General features: G+C 47.9%; 1 protein-coding gene and 1 long non-coding RNA gene across 3 annotated transcripts in view; one reads left to right on the top strand and one right to left on the bottom strand.

Moving 5' to 3' along the window:
• Nucleotides 1-2409, top strand: part of LOC141563750 (uncharacterized) — a 20222-nt gene extending 17813 nt beyond the window's left edge. Inside the window, exon 2 of the long non-coding RNA XR_012488503.1 lies at nt 703-2409. This is a non-coding gene — a long non-coding RNA (uncharacterized LOC141563750). The remainder of the gene's footprint in view (nt 1-702) is intronic.
• The window catches only part of LOC141563749 (CYFIP-related Rac1 interactor A-like), a 27425-nt gene continuing 12984 nt past the window's right edge, over nt 52-14492 (bottom strand). The window contains exons 4-12 of one of the 2 annotated variants that reach the window (XR_012488502.1): nt 9638-9759; nt 9383-9488; nt 6097-6233; nt 4748-4825; nt 4023-4139; nt 3289-3369; nt 2159-2285; nt 1919-1989; nt 52-824 (exon numbers count right to left, since the gene is read on the bottom strand). Coding sequence is in view for 1 of the 2 variants with exons in the window: in XM_074305243.1 (XP_074161344.1) it covers nt 761-824; nt 1919-1989; nt 2159-2281; nt 3289-3369; nt 4023-4139; nt 4748-4825; nt 6097-6233; nt 9383-9488; nt 9638-9759 (899 nt within the window). In the remaining variant the exon portion in view is untranslated. The remainder of the gene's footprint in view (nt 825-1918; nt 1990-2158; nt 2286-3288; nt 3370-4022; nt 4140-4747; nt 4826-6096; nt 6234-9382; nt 9489-9637; nt 9760-14492) is intronic. The other variant, XM_074305243.1, reaches the window with a different exon arrangement.

Here is a 14492-nt window from a genome sequence, read left to right as displayed (position 1 = left end):
AGATTAAATGTCATTTTATTTCACACAAAAATGTACAAAACAACAGGTGAGTGATTTTAATAGTTTATATTAAAAATCTAAAAGATGTAGCTGAACCATTTCCCCTGGAGTCCAGGTAGGAGTTTTTAAAGACAAGGCTGGTTATCGTTAGGCTGACCCCCATCGAGGACTCTCTTACCTTATTTACATGAGCATCTCTTGGGCTTAATAAGGAAGACTTTTTTCCCCTCCCACACACACTTCAACTTAAGCCCAGACCAGAGTCCCAAAGCCTCAAGGCCAGAGTCTTGCTAGGTCCACTGCCCAGGCCCTGGACAGTACCAGTCCAAATGTGAGAGAGCACCCAGGCCTTTTATAACGTGGAAATCACCATCATGGGTCCAGGAGAACTGGGAAAGGCCAAGCGGAGGCCGGCAGACCACCTTCCCTCAGTTTCCTGGAAAAGCAGGCAAAAACTAGTCATATCATCTTCATGGGGGAAAGGGGTGGGGGCCGGCTGTCCACCCCTGGAGTTCAGTGGGATCAGGACTGGGGGAGACAGGCAGGAGGGGAGGCGGTCAAGAGAAGCTGGAGGTGGTGGTGGTGGTGGTAGTGGTGGTGGTGAACCGCTTTTGTGTTGGCTTTTTAAAATTTTTCCCTTTATAAAATGAGAAATATGGTCATGATTTTTTATATTCACATTATGGCAACATTATAACTCAGCTGAAGGTCAAGATGAAGTCTGTGGCTTTGGAATCCAGACCCACTCCCCAGAAGCGCCTCACTGCAGCAGGGCTCGGACCTGTTTGGAGGTGGTGTCGTCGTTCAGGTGCCTGGTGGTGTACCTGGGGAAAAACCGCGGATCTGAGATGCCCTGGAGTCCAGCCTGGTCATTCTTCACATAGGGAAACTGAGGCCCAAAGAGGAAGCACCTTGCCCAATATCATGTGAAAGGGAGGCCTCAGAACTGACCTCAGAATTCATGTCTTCTTGTCATCAGTCCCTAGACTCTATATCAATTCTGGACAACTAGGGGCTCTGGTGGGTAGCGTGCCAGGAGTCAGGAAGATCTGAGTTCAAGTCTCCCTTCGGGTACCTGCCAGCTGTGTGATCTGGGGCAAGTGACTTGGCCTCTGCCTCAGTTTCTCAAGATGAGGACAGTACTAGTCCCTCCCTCCCAGGGTGGTTCTGAGGATCAAAGGAGATATCCCGACCTGGTACATAGTAGGAGCTCTATAAATGCTTATTCCTTCCCCCACAGGCTGTAGGGAGGGAGTCTGTTTTGTACTGCCTCTGCCTCTCCTCCATGGTTTTTTTCTGGGCTTCTCCTCTAAGAGTCTAGTAGGCCATGTGGTCTGGGAGAGAGGGGGTGAAGTTTCTAGTCCAGCCGCACGTGACCTTTGGCAAAACCCCTTTCTACCAGCCTCAGTTTCCTTCTCTGCTAGGTTGGGAAAAGTCCTCCAAGAGCTGGGAGGGACCTTAAGATAACTCTGTCATTTTTACAGACAGAAGAAATTCAGCCCCAGAAGGGGAGTGGACTTGCTTGTCCCGGTCCTGGTTCTTAGTCCACCACTCATTCCATTGTCTCCCACGGCCTCTCAGGACCTCCCTATTCCCTTTCACCAGATCTCTATTCCCTCTCTTGGGGGGACTGTTGGGGGAGAGGAGAGGGACTACATCATACCCCATCTTTGCTGTTTTATTAAATATTTTTGCTGGGAACAGCTTATGTCTTCTAGATGACTAGAAAAACAAACTAGCCCATTGGCTAGAATGAGCACATGGGGATTCACAAAGAGCCGCATGCTGGAGCAGCAGTTTGGGGGCACCTAAAGGTATGTTGTAGGGGAAGGAAGAGTTGGCTCAAGTGTCACGACCTGAGGGGAGCTCCTGAGAATTCCCTTTCCCAGCCCCATCTGCCTGCCTGGCCAGGACTCACCTGAGTGCATTCAGCAGCCCTTCGGTGCTGTTGGAAGGTTGGTCCTTTAGAACTTTAATGCAGCCCTTCATCTGAGGAGGAAAGCGACAACCAGTCAGGCCCCAGCAGGGGAGACCAGGCCCGGCCACACTCACTGCTCAAAGCTCCCCTTCGGTTCTCAGGTTGGGGGCCCCCTGCTCCCAGCATCCCCTGAGGCCTCCACCCCCGCTCCCTTTGGGATCCCTGGCCAGACGGGCTCACGTCAATTTTGGATGTCTTGGCAAAGGCCCCCACTGGGTGCACGTGGTCGTAGAGGATGATGACGCCCACCATGACGCGCATACAGAAGAGCAGAGTCTCTGTGTTGGTGAAGCGGCTCCTGTACTCCCTGTGCCCCGAGAGACAAGGACTGGTGACTCCGGAGCCCTGGCCCGACCTTGATTTCCCAGCTCTTAGGTTCTACCATGTCCTGTGTTCTAATGTCTCTGAATTCTAAAATATTCTCTTAGTCATTCTCTGTCTTAACAGTCTAGGTGCTAGGAGAGTAATAACATTATGATATTATATATAACAACTTTAATAGGAAGAACAGTTTTTACATGCTGCTTTCAGCACTATCTTACTGGGCCACCACAACAGCTGGGTAAGGTAGGTTATTGTTATCCTCGTCTTCTAGAAGAGAACCCTGAGGATGATTTACTTAACATCACACAGCTAGTGTGATCCAACACTCTGATCTGCTGTACTGCCTGGTGAAGGTTCTAAGATTCCTTATAGCTCTAATGTTTTTTTTTCTTCTTTTTTTTTTTTTTTATTTTTGGAACACATGCATGGATAATTTTTCTACATCAGCTTTTGCAAAACCTTGTGTTCCAATTTTCCCTCCCTTCCCCCATGCTCTCCCCTAGATGGCAAGCAGTCCAATATATGTTAAACATGGTAGAAATATATATTAAATCCAATATATGCATGCAAATTCTGCTCAAGAAAAATCAAATCAAAAAGGACAAAATGAGAAAGGAAACAAAATGGAAGCAAACAACATCAAAAAGAGTGAGAATGCTAAATTGTGATTCACACTCAGTTCCCGTAGTCCTCTCTCGGTGTGGATGGCTCTCGTCATCACAAGATCATCAGAACCAGTATGGCTCTGATTTTCAAGGTTTCTGCCAGTTCTTGACCTCTGTATTCTGAAGTCTTTTTAATGTTCTAGGTTCTAAGGTCCCACTCAGTTCAGATGGTCTGAAATTTAGGGACCCTTGAGAGTCAAATTTGGGGGTGGGAGCCCTACTAAAGATCTTCTCCTTCTTGGCTCCTGGAGGGCCTCGCCCACGGCAGGCTGACCAAGGCTGGAGAAGTGGGGAGGGAGATCAGGTGCTGGCTCTACTCACGGCGTCCTCCAGCATCACTCGGCAGACACAGGCCATGGTGCTCAGGCAGTCTGTAGTGTCCTCAATGGGGAGTGTCTTGTTCTGGGAAGAGATGAGGGGGATCCCACCACTCTCCTGACTTGGGTCCCTCCTATTCCCACTACACCGTTGCCCCCTGCCGAGGCTGGGTCTACTAAGATAGGCTCCTTCTCAGTAGAAGCCCATCCCTCCTCGGAAGGGAGCAATGAATCCATTAGGTCTTGAGCACCCAGAGCGCCCTGTTTTGAGTGCCCAGCAGTTAATGTGGGGCCTGGCACAGCTGGGACTTCAATGGCACCCTGATGACGACTTCAGAGGAGCTTTCTCACCAGCCTTTTTGCCTTTACTCACAGTGCTCCCACATTTCTCTGGAGAAAGTCACAAAATCTGGCTGCTTTGTCCCACTATAGATTTTGTCCTGTAACCTCAAGTGGACTCCTACTCACTCCTCCCTAGAGATGGGCTGTCGCTGCCTCATTGGAAGGAGATAAAAGATGAGGAAGGTGTGGTGTTGTGTGGTGTGTGTGTGTGTGTGTGTGTGTGTGTGTAAACTATTCAAAAAGGGACAGTTAGGGGGAAATCTCTCACACTTCCCCCCAGGGACCCTCACGCCTACCCTGGACCTGTAGCCTTTCCTAGGGGCCTGCCCTGCTCCAGAGACTTTCCTCTTGGACAGAGATTGCAGATTTCTCCAGCTGCCCCAGTGGAGTCCTTACCTCAGAGACAAACTTGGTGGTTGCATTGCTTAGGGTCTTGAGCATGGGGGTGGCTTCTGCATAGAAGAGGGACATTCGGTTGGCCATTTCATTGTTGACTTCGCTTTCAGCATCCAGCTGCAAAAAGGGAATGGTGCTAGGTACAGGTCAACCGAGAAATTGGCCTAAGTATGAGAAACCACCCAGATCCTCCACTTCCACACCCCCATCCTCCTCAGCGGCCCTTGGTACTCTGTCCAGCCCTGACTGAGAAAGGAACCAAGGAGGGGCTGAGTGCAAGGTTCATTTTGTGACTTAGAACCACAAAACATTGGAGCTAAGAGAGGCCTTAGACTAGCAAAGAATGTCAGAGCTGGGAGGGCCTTTAGAATCCAGGATGTCAGGACTGAATGGACCTTAGAACACAGAATATCTGAACTGGGACTTAGAACACAAAGGTCAATGATAGAAGAAAACTTAGAACACAATTTCCCAGCTGGAAGGGCCCTTGGAACATAGAATGTCAACACTGTAAGAAGCCTGGAGATTATCTAGTCCAACTCCTTCATTTTTCAGATGAGAACACCAGGCCTAGGGAGGGAAACTGACTTATCCAAAGTCACCCCCCCACACAGTGACAAAGCTAAGAGTAGAATCATCATGGTGGTCTCTGAATTTCCTAGCAGCTTGACAGCTCCCTGAAGACTCATTCCATCATTTCCTTCCATGCTCACCCACTGTCTCACCTGTAAGTTATTTATACGGTTTCGGCTGATAGTTCTTCTATAGTAACTGAAGTCATTCTGAATGGCAGGGTTCGTCATCTGAAAGGAAAAGGAAACCTTAATGGCTACTGGAGCCCTCGTCCTGCCTTTCCTAGACCAGGGCTAGACTCATGACTGCTTTTCTCCTGAGAAATTTTTACATGACCTTGGGTATGAATGTATGTAAAACAGGCATGCAAAGCCAACATTTTTTGATAATCAGTTGTAATTTTGCAACTCCTACATTTAATTATGGGGCCCCATATGGAGTCACATACCACAGTTTAAGAAGCTAAAGTACCATTTTGCTCAGACAAAACACTCAACAGGCTTGGGACCAGAGTGGAGAAGGCAGTGAAGAACATACATGAGGTCAGCAGGTCAGAGTCTAATTTTTAAGGTGAAAAATAAGCAGAAACATTATGTGTGTCCAACAGGTATCAGATGGGCAGGGCCAGGAAGCTTGCATCTAAGATTGTATTAGAGGATCACATCTAACATAAGCTAGGAGGGACTTTCAAACATAGGTGATTGTTTCTGGAAAGGATCTTAGAACCCGGGATGTCAGAGCTGGGAGGGCCCTTAGAGCCCAAGAGGTCAGAGCTGGCAGGATCCTTAGAGCCCAGGAGGTCAGAGCTGAGAGGGCTCTTAGAACCCAGGATGTCAGAGCTGGGAGGGCCCTTAGAACCCAGGAGGTCAGAGCTGGGAGGAGCCTTAGAGCCCAGGAGGTCAGAGCTGGGAGGGCCCTTAGAGCCCAGGAGGTCAGAGCTGGGAGGAGCCTTAGAGCCCAGGAGGTCAGAGCTGGGAGGGCCCTTAGAGCCCAGGAGGTCAGAGCTGGGAGGAGCCTTAGAGCCCAGGAGGTCAGAGCTGGGAGGAGCCTTAGAGCCCAGGAGGTCAGAGCTGGGAGGGCCCTTAGAACCCGGGAGGTCAGAGCTGGGAGGGCCCTTAGAGCCCAGGAGGTCAGAGCTGGGAGGGCCCTTAGAGCCCAGGAGGTCAGAGCTGGGAGGAGCCTTAGAGCCCAGGAGGTCAGAGCTGGGAGGGCCCTTAGAGCCCAGGAGGTCAGAGCTGGGAGGAGCCTTAGAGCCCAGGAGGTCAGAGCTGGGAGGAGCCTTAGAGCCCAGGAGGTCAGAGCTGGGAGGAGCCTTAGAGCCCAGGAGGTCAGAGCTGGGAGGAGCCTTAGAGCCCAGGAGGTCAGAGCTGGGAGGGCCTTAAAACATAGGATGTCATTTCTCAGGAGAAAATGGGTCTCGAGTAGAAAATGTTGAAGAAGCCCTGATCTGGAAAACTCTGCCCCTCCCTCTCTTCCTCTTCTTCCCCCATGATCAGGTTACCTTGAGCTCATCGAAACTGAGCGTGAAGTGGAGGATTTCAGCAAACTGCTTGGCGAGGGCTTGCTCTCTCTCTAGGTGCTGCGTCGGGGCGTAAGGGGGGCTGGTGAGGGCTTCTAGGAGGCTCCTCAGGGCGTTCTCTGGAGGTGGGAGTGTGGGGAGAAAGGAGCACATACCTGGGTCAGGCCCTGACAGCCCCAAGGCATTATTTCCCTCTCCCAACTCCGAAGCCCTGTGGAACCTGGGAGGGTCCTAGAGGGCCTGAGCAGAAATCTGTCAAGGCCGTCTGCCTCAAATGGGGTGGGCAGAACCCTGGGCCTAGGCCGATGGACTTTCCCTTTGAGGACTGTGCTTGCTTTTATATAGATTTGTTAGCGTTTATATGGTGTTTTAAGGTTTGCAAAATATTTTACATATGTCATATTGTTGGATTCTTACAACTCTGGAAAAATAAATGCTCTTATTAGCCCCATTTTATAGATGAGGAAACTGAAGCTGACTTGCTCGGCGTCATACAACTAGTAAGTGTCTAAGCCCATATTTAAAATTTAGACTTGAGGTCTAGCACTCTATCCCCCATACATGATACATATGTAGAAAGTGCTAATATGCAACATTAGGTGAATTTTTTTAGAAAGGCGGAGTGGCAATCATGATCTTAGACAAAGCAAAAGCAAAAATAGACTAAATTAAAAGGGATAATCAGAACTATATTTTGCAAACTATAGACAAGTGATATTAAAAGATTACAGCAAATTTCCCTAATAAAGATCTCATTTTTGAAATATATACTGTATATAGAATTGAGTCAAATTGATAAAAAATAAGAGCTATTCTCCAATTGATAAATAGTCAAAGGATATGTGTGAGCAGGCATTTTTCAGAAGAAAAAAAATCAAAGCTATCTATAGTCATATGAAAAAATGCTCTAAACCATTGTTAGAGAAAGGCAGTAGAGATACTACTTCATACCTATCAGAAATGAGAAATACTGGAGGGGATGAGGGGAAATAAGTTCACTAATGCTATTGGTAAAGTTGTCAACCTATCCAACTATTCTGGAGAACAATTTAGAATTATGACCAAAGGGTTATAAAACTCAATATTTGGCAAACCACTGCTATATCCATATCCCCCCAAGAGACCATAGAAAAAGGAAAATGACATATGTGTACAAAGGATATTTATACTAGTTCTTTTTGTGGGGGTGATGAATTGGATGTGAAGGAGATGGCCATCAGTTGGGAGAAAGGATGAACAAATTGTGATGGATGATTGTGGTTATACGATTGTGCTATAAGAAATTATAGCAGGATGGTTTCAGAAAAACCTTGGGAAGACTTATATGAACTGATACAAAGTGAAGTGAGAAGAACAAGGAGATCATTTGTCACAATAACTGCAATGTGCAAATGATAATCAAGTACAAGAGACTCAGCTACTGTGACCAATGCAATGATCTCAGACAATTCCAAAAGATTCATGATGTAAAATGAAAGAATTGATGAACTCTGAGTGCAAAAAAGATCTATGACTTTCTTAATTTATTTGTATTGCTTTTGGGGAGGAATATGACTAATAGGAAAATATGTTTTGCATGATTTCACATGTATAATGGATATTATATGGCTTGTCTTCTCAATGGGGTGGGAGGATAAGAATTTGGAACAAAGAGAAAAATGTAAAAAAAAAAATTAAAGGAAAAAAATTCTGATAATTACACTAGAGAAGTGTAAATGAAGTATTTGTGAGGTTGGAGAGGGTTAGGGTTACCAAGGGAAACTAGAGAAAGCTTCTTAATCCCAAAAAAAGAAGAGTACATGAGCTCACAAGAAGTGATGTAGGTATGGAAGCTGGTGGAGCCCAGACAGGCATGGGAGCATGACAAATCAATCAGAGCAAGGTGGGCAAGGCCAGAGAGACAAGGAGTGAGAGAGGTAGGAGAAGGGAGGCTGTGATGGGAATGGAGTTTCCAAGGCCTCAGTCTTGGAGGTGACCCAAGTCTGAAAGCTGGCAGACATATTGCTGAAATGGGGCAGAGCAGGAGATTAAAGAGGCTGGGGAATTGGGATTTCAGATTGTTCAGTGAGCTGTCCAAACAAATCCTGAAGTCCCAAGTATAATGATGGGGGAGAGGGCAGAGAGTCATTGAGAAAGTTGACCTGGAGGAAGGGCAGCTGCCAGAATGAGATGCTAAAAGAGGTCTTTGAAAGGAGAAAGGTTTGAAGGAGAAAGGGAAGTGGACAAATGGCCTGTTCACGTGACCGTAATGGGGGGTGGGGTGCCATGATAGGAGGAGTGGTCTCTTACAGGGTAGAATATGATTAGAGAAAAAACAGGTTTCCATCAAAGGAAAGTCAGATTGAACAACACGTCGGTCCCTAAAACACACTTCAGGCCTTTCTGTCCATATACTTCCTTTCACTCATTCTGTTCTTCAAATGGAGGTAACAAGGTAGTGCAGTAGGTAGAGCCATAGAGTTGAAGTCAGGAAGAACTGAGTTCAAATTGTGCCTCAGACACTCACTAGCTATGTAATCCTGGTCAAGTCGCTTAACCTGCTTGCCTCAGTTTCTTCAACTGTAAAATGGGGAATCATAAGAGCATCTGCCTACCAGGGTTGTTGTGAAAAATCAAATGAGATAAAATTTCTAAAGCACTTTGCTGACCTAAAAGCACCATATAAATGCTGCTGTTATTAAAAGGAAAGTCCTTTCCCTATACTCCATTTGTGCTCAGAGAAATTCTCTTTATCCGTTGAGGTTCATGTCAAAAGCTACATTCTCAGGAACCTTTTCCTGTGCTCTCCCCTAAAAAGTTGGGACTCATAGATCTTCGTGTTAGAAACTATTGGGGACTTTAGGGACGATCCCTTCACTCTACAGACGATGAATATTAAGACTTGGAGAGGGGGGAGGCGCCCTTCCCCAAAGCCACTCTCTGGGAAATGACAGAGCTGGGGGTGAAGGAGCCCCTGGTCTTGGGGAGTTTGAGGTGGTGACATCCCCTCCCCCTGACCACCCGTAGCAGGAGCTTGCCTCTCTCGTGACTTTGATCACATTCAAGTGTGGTTGTGTCTTTCTGGGACCCCCAGCCCCTCCTCAGTCCACAGCATCGCACCCGGAAGGAGCTCACGGTTCAGGAGTTAGTGCAACTTAGCCGTGTGCTGGCTGAGTGAGGGATGGCAGTGACTCGGAGGAACTGGCAGGCCCGGGAGCCAGGGCAAGGCAGCTTGGAGAGGGGCTCGGGGTCAGGGGCAGCCTCTTGGGGGGGTGGGGGGCACCCTTACCCAGTCGAAGGGAGAATTCGTAGAAGCGCTTGAGCTTGACCACTAGCGGGCACACTGCGTTCCATGCCTTCTCCTGAAGCGGGAGGTCAGTTGGGTTTTGGATGGCCTGTGGATGGAAAGGGAGAGCTTGAGGCCGGCCCTGATCCCGTCGGTACCTGCCGCCATGGGAGGAAGCTGACGTCCCTCTCCATCAGCTCCGGGTACATCCTGAACGACCGGATCCAAGACCGGCTGCGGGGAGCCCGAGACCCCTACCTCCCGAATCTCCTGGCCGGCCCCAGTGTAGGACTGCAGTTCCGCCAGAATGCCTTGGGCCTCCTCCAGCACGGCGCTGACCTGGTTCCACACGGCCGTCTCAGCTTCTGTGGGCTGCGCATCTGTGAGGAACGGGCGGAAAGGGCTGCTTAGTCTTGGTCCTGGGCTCGGGGGGGCCCGGCAGGTCAGTCACTGGGCCCCCCCCCAGCCTCCTTCCTTCTCTCGACACCCTCATGCCTGAGCCTTCCCACGCCTCCCTCGGGCGGGAAGCAGTTCTGGGAGCCTGGCGGCTCACCCCCTGTCCAGAGCTGAGCCCCCTGCTCTTATCTTCCAAGAACGGGGGCAGCGCCTCCTCCGAGGCTTCTTGCCGGAAAGTGAGGGAACCATTTCTTCCAGACCCCCACCTCTGTCGCTCCATCCCTTCCCTCCCCTGTCCTTGCCTGCGGCCTGTGGCCAAAAATGAGAAAGGAAACCTCATCAATGGAACAGATCTCTCCTGGTAGAAGGAGCTTGCGTGCTTGGAATGGATCTTCTGCCCTGGCCTGCCTCTCTGTGCAGTTTGAGCTCTGTCTGCCTCCCTTGCTTTCAGCCCCCATCCCTGCCTTGCTGTAATCATCACTTCCTGCCCAACCCTGGCTCCCCACTCTGGAGTAGCCTCGAGGCCTGAAGTGGTTGTCTGCCTCCCAGGCTCCCACATAGAGTATTAAGTGAAGAATTAAAGGATCCAGAACCTCTCCACAGGAACTCAGAGTTCCCCATGGAAGGATAGCATCTTCCCTGGCTAATCTTCTTCAGGGGTAGTGCCAGGCAGCAGAAAGTATGCAGCCCTAGGGGTCTGGGGACCTGGGTTCCAGTCCCAGTTCTGATAAGCTTCATGGTGTGGGATAAACCTTTTCTCCATCGAGTCTCCATTTTCTTTTTTGCAAAAAGGAGCTTGGACTATTTGGTCTCTAAGGTCTTTCCCAGCTGTAACTTTGTAGTCTAACTTCTCTCCCATCTCTGACCTCCCGGGTTCTAAGGGCCCTCCCATCTCTGACCTCCCGGGTTCTAAGGGCCCTCCCAGCTCTGACATCCCTTGTTTTAAGGGCCCTCCCAGCTCTGACATCCCTTGTTTTAAGGGCCCTCCCAGCTCTGACCTCCTGGGTTCTAAGGGCCCTCCCAGCTCTGACCTCCTGGGTTCTAAGGGCCCTCCCTGCTCTGACCTCCTGGGTTCTAAGGGCCCTCTCAGCTCTGACATCCTGGGTTCTAAGGGCCCTCCCAGCTCTGACATCCCTTGTTTTAAGGGCCCTCCCAGCTCTGACATCTTGGGTTTTAAGGGCCCTCCAAACTCTAACATCTTACACCCTACTAGTTTGGCTCCCAATTAGATAGAGACAATCCTGGTCTGGATCTAGAAAATCTAGCTGATCTATATCTGGAGCTAGAGTCAGGAAGGGAGAAGAGTCCCCATCTGGGAATGGGAGAGTCCTTGCCACACTTGGACCACAGTGACCAAGTCACTTCCTCTTTCTGGGCCTCAGTTTTTCCATCTGAAAAGGATATAATAGTCCCTGCCCACTCACAAGGTTGTTGGAAGACAATTAAAGTCATCACTATGAAACAGGGGCTTGGAAATTTGGGAATTGCAAGGAAGGATGACCCTATTAAATAGCCATAAAGAGCTTTGAAAATCTTAAAAGTTCTATAGGAGTAAGTGCTGTGCTCCTTTGTTTTTATTCAGAGGCTGGGGCCAGCTGCCACTCCTGACAGTGGTGCACTTGATCTGCTGGTAGCTGTTGCCTTAGTGGAGCAAAAAGGCCACCCCAGGGTCCCTCTTCGTGGCTCCGGGCACTGAGGAGCCTGTTTACAAAGTGGCCCTGAACAGGGTGGCTCTGGGGCGCTGCTGGCATTGCAGAGGCCTGAGGGGGCTGGCATTGGATCCATCTGTCTGCCTGCTCACCTGGGTGGCGGGTGATGCCCTGCACTTTCTCCCTGGCCCTGGGAGGGCGGTGGGCATCAGCAGATGGAAGCAGTGAGAGGCCTTCCCTTCTCCCCTTCTTCCCTGTGGCCCTCCTGAAGACCCCAAATCCCCACCATGAGCAGGGGAAATGGGATGGCTCTGGCCCAAAGCCTGGAGAGGGAAGCTGAAGGGAGACCAGAGTCCTGCCCTTGCCAATGATTGTGGACCTGCCTTCCCCTCACTGTGCCTCAGCTCCGACCCTGTAAAATGGGGACAAACCCATTGTATTTTCTGTCTTACAGAGTTATGGGGAAAATAATTATTTTTATAAATTTTAAAAGGGCTAAAGAAAAAGGGACTTGTTTTTGTTATTGTTATTAATGACACACTTCTGGATCATTAGAAAGATCATTTTGCAAAGGTAAATGTTGAAAACTATCTTTGCATATATTTGGAAAAATAAAATACTATTAAAAATAAATTAAAGGAGCATCTAGATGGCACAGTGGATAGAGCCCTGGCTCTTGACTCAGGAGGACCCAAATTCAAGTATGACCTCAGACACTTAACACTTACTAGCTGTGTGATCCTGGACAAGTCCCTTCACCCCAATTGTCTTGCCAAAAAAAATCCTAAACAAAACCAAAATAAAATTCAAATTTTTTTAAAAAGAAAGAAATCTGTATGAATTTATGGAAGTGATTTCCTTCTGTGACTTAGTTTTCTCATCTGTAAAATGGGGCTAAAAACTCTTATCTTACCTACCTTTTGGTGTTAAGAAATAAAGAGCTTTGTAAATCTTAAAAGTGCTATGGAAATATGTGGTTATTTGTTTTTATTCAGAGGCTGGGGGCCAGAGATCAGGGCCAGGGCTTCTCCATGGCTCCCCACTGTCAGCCCTTTTATTCTAGCTTCCTCTCCCTTAAGACTTGATTGCTGGGTGAGGCCTTAGGAGGCAGGAGGGCCTAAAAGCCTGGCTGTGATGCTCTGACCTCTCCCTGCAGTGGGTGTGCTAAACTAATGAGTGGGGGGGGGGGGAGGAAGCCATGTTAGGGGGAAAAAGGGAAAGAACATGAGGCAGGAGCTGGGGTGCCTGGGGTTTAGCCCAGCTTTGCCTCTGACTCAGTGGAGGTCCCTGGGCAGGTAGATCCTGGTCTGGTTCTCAATCTACCGTTACAAAATGTGAGGTCTGGACTAGAAGGTTCTGTTAAAGTCCTCCATTGATTCTGGGTTTCTGGTCTTGGCTCGGCTCTTCATTCATTGTGACACATCGAGCAAATTCCTTCCCCTCTTTGGTCTTCTGTGTCCAGTTCTGACCAATGTTGGGGTCAGACCAGATGCCCTTTTCTAGCACATGGGCTCTATCAAATCCTGATGCCCTGAGTTTCCAACAAAAAGTCCAAGGCTTTGTCTTTATTATTTAACCAGAGCTGTGGTTGGAAGCAAAGCTCAGCCTTGATTTGTCTGGACTGACATTTAGTCTTGAGACCTTTTTGGGAAGATTTGTATGTCTAGTGGACAATTTTTTAGATTTATATAGATATTATATTTATATAAAATGTATTTATAGAAATGTTAATATTTTATATAAATTTATATTAAAATTTATGCAACTTAACAACAACAACAACGAAATTCGGTTCTGCACATATATATTGTACCTAGAATATACTATAAGATATTTAATATGTATGGGAATGCCTGCCATTTAGGGAAGAGGGTGGAGGGAAGGAGGGGAAAAATTTGGAACAGAAGGGAGTACAAGGGATAATGTTGTAAAAAAAAATTACCTATGCGTAGGTACTGTCAAAAATGTTATAATTATAAAATTAATTTTAAAAATAATATAAATAAATAAATAAATGGAATTTATGCAACTTTAAATGCATAAAACAAAATGCTTAGAAATGGCTTTGGGACCTTCCCCAGAATCAGATCCACCCTTCAAAGATGAAGACCTGCTGCCACTGAGAATACCCATTTCCCTGGAGGTCCTGCAGAGTCTTGGGCAAAGATTCAGATACAGTAATCCTGTCTCTGAGATGCTCTGGCTTCATGACCTTGGCTCAGTCCCTTTCAGCCTCCTCCTCTGTGGAACAAGGGATTGGTCTGGATGACGCCTTCTACCTCTAACTCTATAATACTACAAGCTAGCGAGTCTAATGTACAAGAGGAGGAAAGATGGAGCAGGCTGACAGGGGTGGGAACCTCTCTGCAGGACTCAGGGTGATGTCAGCTGCTTTCTTTGTTCCCAGTTCCTTCTTTCTTCTTCCTCTTTGTCTCCTGCCCACTTTGAGTCCCTTCCTGATTCCCCCCATACACACACAAGACTGTGGCTCTCAGGACTCTGACTAGCCTCTAGTTTGGGGAAAAGAGAGAATCAGAAAGAAGAGGAGGAAGGGATCTGGTCTTCATGTTGTTATCATCCTGGGAATGGGTGATGAGAATGGACTGTTTTTCTCCAGTTCTTTCGTCAGCTAACATCCAGAATCTCCCCACCCCCCTTAGCATTCTAGTATTATAAAGACCTGGTGGCTGAGCATCCAAGGTACTGGGGTCCAAGTCCCTCTCCTCCCCAAAGTCCTCAGCAACTTTGTTTGTCTTATTTTGAACAAAGTTGCTGCAATATAGAAAAAAGGTAGGAGGCAGCTAGGTGGCTCAACGGACAAAGCTCTGGACCAGGGGGCAGGATGACCTGAGTTCAGATCTGTGTGACCCTGAGCAAGTCACTTAACCTTGTTTACCTCAGTTTCCTTATCTGTAAAATGAGCTGGAGAAGGAAATTGTAAGCCAGTTTAGTATCTTTACCAGGAAAATCCCAAATGGGGTCATGAAGAGTTGGGTAAAAAAGAAACTTTTGTAAATTATTAGCACAAACTTAACTACCATCAGGGCATAATGGTACAGTGGAAAGAC

The sequence above is a fragment of the Sminthopsis crassicaudata genome, chromosome 3 (assembly GCF_048593235.1).
Source record: "Sminthopsis crassicaudata isolate SCR6 chromosome 3, ASM4859323v1, whole genome shotgun sequence".
NCBI lineage: Eukaryota > Metazoa > Chordata > Mammalia > Dasyuromorphia > Dasyuridae > Sminthopsis > Sminthopsis crassicaudata.
The sequence above is the reverse complement of the archived record's forward strand: the minus strand, read 5'-3'. Positions and strand labels throughout refer to the sequence as shown.